General features: G+C 39.4%; 1 protein-coding gene across 1 annotated transcript; it reads left to right on the top strand.

The window, feature by feature from the left end:
* The first annotated feature begins 596 nt into the window (after window positions 1–596).
* On the top strand, window positions 597–917 carry LOC136830409 (uncharacterized). Its single transcript, XM_067089945.1, has one exon. It carries the CDS (start codon window positions 597–599, stop codon window positions 915–917), a length of 321 nt encoding a protein of 106 aa, XP_066946046.1.
* Window positions 918–5088: the final 4171 nt, after the last annotated feature.

Genomic DNA, 5088 nt, shown 5'->3' with positions numbered 1-5088 from the left:
TATGCTGTGGGACCTAATGATTAAGATCTACCGCCACGAACGAATACAGGATAGCTGGAGAGACAACCTAATGGTTCTGATATATAAAGGAAAGGGCGACATACAAACCTGTTGTAATTACCGAGGGGCAAAACTGATATCCATTACAAATGAAGGCCTATGAAAGAATTATTGAAGAGAGAATAAGGAGAGAAACCACAATAAACGAGGAACAGTTCCAGTTCATGCCAGGGAGGGGTAGAGTGGATGTAAAGTTAAGTATATCTTAGTTTAACCAGACCACTGAGCTGATTAACAGCTCTCCTAGGGCTGGCCCGAAGGATTAGATTTATTTTTACGTGGCTTATTGTGGAATCCGAACCACATTATAGCGAGAAATTACTTTCTATCACCAGAAACAAATTCCTCTTGTTCTTTACTAGAGTGGATGCAATATTTGCTTTAAGACAAACTATGGAGAATGGAGAAAGACAGAAAAAACTTCACTTGGTATTTGTTAACTTAGTAAAAGCATATGACTGTGTACCAAGGCGGAAATATGAAGGTGTTTGAGGGTGAAGGTGTTTCTGAATAAAACTGTTAAGGTGGTACAAGATATGTATGCAGAGGCAACCACACAAGTAAGAAGCTCTGGTGGAACTACAGAAAAGTTCAGAGTGAGGATTGGCCTCCATCAAGGATCAACTCTCAGCCCCTACTTCTTCGACCTTGTGATGGATGTAATAACATCAGATGTCAGAAAGGAGGTCCCCTGGAGTGCTCTATTTGCTGATGACATTGTGGAAGGAGTTGAGCTGAAGGTAGAAAGGTGGAGACATGCACTAGAAGATCGAGGTCTGGAGATCAGTAGGATAAAGACTGGGTATCTGTGGATGGGAGGAGAAGGAAGACGTGGAACAGTGAAATTGGGTCACTAAGATCAAACGTGACTGACAATGGAGATATGGACTCTGAACTCAACCACAGAATACAAGGTGCTTGGATAAAGTGGAGGTTGTCAGGGATGATGGGCAACAGGAGGGTTAGTGCAAAGGTCAAAAGGAAGTTTTACAAAAGTGTAGTCAGACAGACCAGCGAAGACTTACGGAGCCGAGGTGTGGCCGATGAAGAAGTCCCAAGAACGGGAGATGGGTGTGGCAGAGATGAGGATGTTGAGATGGATGTGTGGAGTCACAAAAAGAGATAGGGTCAGAAATTAATTTATTAGAGGAACAGTTAAGGTAAGGGAAGTATCGATGAAGGCCCGGGAAAGAAGACTACAGTGGTTTGGTTATGTCATGCAGAAAGAAGAAGATCGTGTATGGTTTGAGCATAGTGCAGAAAGAAGAAGATCGTGGAGGGTGTCTCGCTTTTCGAGATTGACAGGTTCTTTAAAATAAACAAGGGTTTGACAAACAAAGGAGGGAGGAGCAGAACAAAACGAAAAAAAGTTACCTTAAAATTAATTTATTTACATAAGTGGTGGAGGGAATTTAAAATTAGCATTACTAACAAAATTAATTACTTAACAGCAGCAAAATACAATACAGAATTTAAACCAGAAATTTGACACTACCACAGGTAGCATGATCAAATAACACAAATAGCATAATATGAAATAGAAAAGCAATATAATAAATACGTAAACAGCATGCTACTAGACAGCCAGATTGCATAAACAACCTGACGTCAATTCGAAACAGCCCCAAGCTGCTTGAGGAACACTGCAGGACAACTCCGACAGGTCACGACAACCATCTCGTCCTCAAGCACAGACTGACGTAATCAAGACCAGGACTTTCCAGAAACGTTCGTCCAGACCATAAATAGCAGCTGGCTTTGGCTGCTGCACGAACCTGACTGACGAAGTCTACGCCATCCATTTTAATTAAAAACAAACAAAAACAAAGAAAAATGGATCGACAAACGATTTTCCTAACAGAAGGACAATTGCAAGCTTAGGGTCTGAAGTATTTCCAGATTCTATACCATTTGGGCATTTTGAAAAATGGAATTTTACAGCAAATATGAACTGAAAAAAAAAGTTTATCACAATCCCATTTTATTACATCCCAGTTATTCAAAATAAGAATACATATTAATTAAATCATAGTTTGTTTGGCTTTTCTATTATCTATTTTGTTTTATTCATGAAATTTACAGAAAAATATAGTTTTTTTCGATTTTTCGAATCATGCGTAAATTATTAGGTAAATCCTTTATTTTGTACAAGCTTGCTTATATGTGACTTTAACAAGCCTCCAGTTATTGAGAATAATCATATTTTATCATGGCTCCCACCTTTTAGTGGTGTAAATCACATTTCAAAATATAAAAAGCATTAAATATGGGCCTAAAATTGCTTTTTTCAACCATTTTTGCACAACATCAACTGAGATTTCCTGTGATTTGCTCTCAACGCACCAAAAAGGAGAAGCAGCATACCAAAATTTTCAAAGACAGCGGCTGCGAAATGGAGAAGGTTTCTTTGACCCCATCAAAGAACTTAAGCTGAAAACATTTCATAACATGAAAAAAAAAAGACAATAAAAGGTACAAAGAAGGAAATTGTTCTAGAAGCTGATTGTCGGGTACTTGGAAACATGATTCTCATAGCACAGAACCGCAAATTGGACATGCTTGATGTCCTTAGTCACCCTCTGGGGCCTTTACCTTGGTCACTGGCAGGTACTGATGGTGTGATGAAAAAGACCAACAAAGCTGTTTTAGCCAAATACTTGGAGAAGAAGGTATCACCTGCTGAGGTCATACCTGGCCAATATGCCAGAGTTATTGATGAAATGGTGGTTATTCAAAAAGTTAGTGGAGAGAATCGTACTGTTGATGAGCTGTCCGATGTTATATTGAAACAGATGCTGCACCATGGCCAGACAAGTTCCAGAATTGATGTTGCATTTGATTTATACAGAGATCAATCTATTAAAACAGCTGAGCGTGAGAATCGTGGTTCACATGAAGGTGTAGTATTTAGCCAAATTAGAACAGGTCACAAAATAAAAAAAAATGGAGGCGACTGCTGGCTTGCTCAGAAAGTAAGGATAATCTTACTAAGTTCTTGGCAGAAAGCTGGGAGAATGAAAAAATTAAGAGACACACTAGGAGGCAAGGTTTTGTTAGTGACATCTGGGGATAAGTGTTTCAGACTAACAAAGGATGACTGGCAAATAATTCATGACCTAACATCAAGCCATGAAGAAACGGATACACATCTACTGCTGCATGCCAAACGTGCTGCTGAAAACTATCCCTCTGTGGTTTGTGTAACTGATGATACAGATGTTTTTGTGATTTGCCTTGGTTTCACCAAATTGATTAACTGCAAACTCTTCAATAGAAGAGGTCCCAAAACTCGTGTTAGTCTTGTTGACATCAACAAATTGGCTGCAGCACTTGGAGATGAAATTTCCCTTGCTTTATTGGGTCTGCACTCATGGACTGGATGTGACACCGTCAGTGCACTTGCAGGACGGAAAACTAAAAGCATTGAAGCTACTGTAGTTGCTCAAAATGAAAAGTACAGGACAGCATTTTCCAAACTTGGAGCCACTTTCTAATGAAGTGCTGGACATTAAAGAAGAGTTTGCCTGTCAGCTGTATTGTAGACCAACAAAACTGACGGAGGTTAATGAATTAAGATATGAGATGTTTCGAAGCCGTAAAGGAGATGTAGAATCTAGGTAACTACCACCGTGCTAGAATACCTTAGCTTAGAGCACACTTCTGGCAAACTATCAGTCAGCAATCTGGAGGCGATGTTTAGAGAACTGGCTAGATATTCCTGATCCTAATCAAGGCCATGGGTGGAAAATGTCTAAGACCAAAAATTGGTAATACAATGGATGACTACTCCCCCAGCCCCAGAAGTAGTTTTGGGTTTAATGTCATGTAAGTGTGTCCGAATTTGTCGACCATCGGACTGCCCGTGTATTTTGAATGGACTTAAGTGTACTGCAGCCTGTCAGTTGCAAACAAACACTAATTTGGAAAATGAAGAAGAGGAAATACAGCAGGATATGGAGGATTCATTAGATAGTGATGATGAATGAAGCACCACAAATCATGTGTCTTTGAAAAGTGTGATGGCTTGATTAACCACCACACTATATCCAAATATAATAAATCAGCAAGTATTCACCAACACAATACTAAATCCACAATTGGTGGAATAGTATCTCAACCTCTTAGCCGTGTGCAAAAATCAATTCAAGGGGCAAAGAAAATACCAAGAAAAAATCCTTAATTTCAATACATTAATATAAGTCAGAAATAATACCTGAACCTCTTCAGATACAAAAATAATATGAATATCAATTATACTTATCAACAACCACTTACCCAATTAATGATAGAAAAATAACTCATTCAAACACAAAAGGAGGGGGCCCAGACAGGAAGAGAAAAGCAAAAGAGAGAATATCCTAACGAATACAATCTAATATCCCTAACAACTTTTATTTATAGTTTTCTGTGGCTCCTCTTGAAAGACAGTCACTCCACGTCTGGAGGATAAATCAAGGCAGTCAGGGGTATTAGGGCCCAAAACAGGATTAAAGTGCCGTGATCTCAACAAGAAGTCGTCTATATTTTAAACAAGGGTTATAAATACCCTACCGTAGGACAGTGAGGTCCCCTTGGCTTTAATAACTGGACCAAGGGTATGGAAGAATTATCCGAAGATGAACTCTTATAAGCTGCAGAGGGTAATGGATCCACTATATATTGGCGGGTGTACAGATCCTCAAAACAAGAAGCAAGTCAAGCAGCAGTCCAAAAGCCAACCAAATGCCCAGGCAGAGGTCCAGAACGTAACTAACTCCTACCCTTTGTAGGATAAATATAAGACCCCTCGTCCACCCAGGGCTGTGGGGGAGTGGGGGGAATGGAATGTACTGGGGAAGGCCTCACACCCACTCAGCACCATATATGAAAAAGACAACTGGCATTAGTAAAATTATAAAAGGAGCGAACCACCGGAGAGGAGCAAACAAGCTAACAAAACAAAAATAACACTTAAGTAATTTACATTCAAAAATTCATCCAGACTCATAAATTAATACCTAATTAAATGGCAACAACTGACACCTCCTC

The sequence above is a fragment of the Macrobrachium rosenbergii genome, chromosome 46 (genome assembly GCF_040412425.1).
Source record: "Macrobrachium rosenbergii isolate ZJJX-2024 chromosome 46, ASM4041242v1, whole genome shotgun sequence".
NCBI classification, from domain to species: domain Eukaryota; kingdom Metazoa; phylum Arthropoda; class Malacostraca; order Decapoda; family Palaemonidae; genus Macrobrachium; species Macrobrachium rosenbergii.
This window is presented reverse-complemented; position numbering and strand designations above follow the sequence as displayed.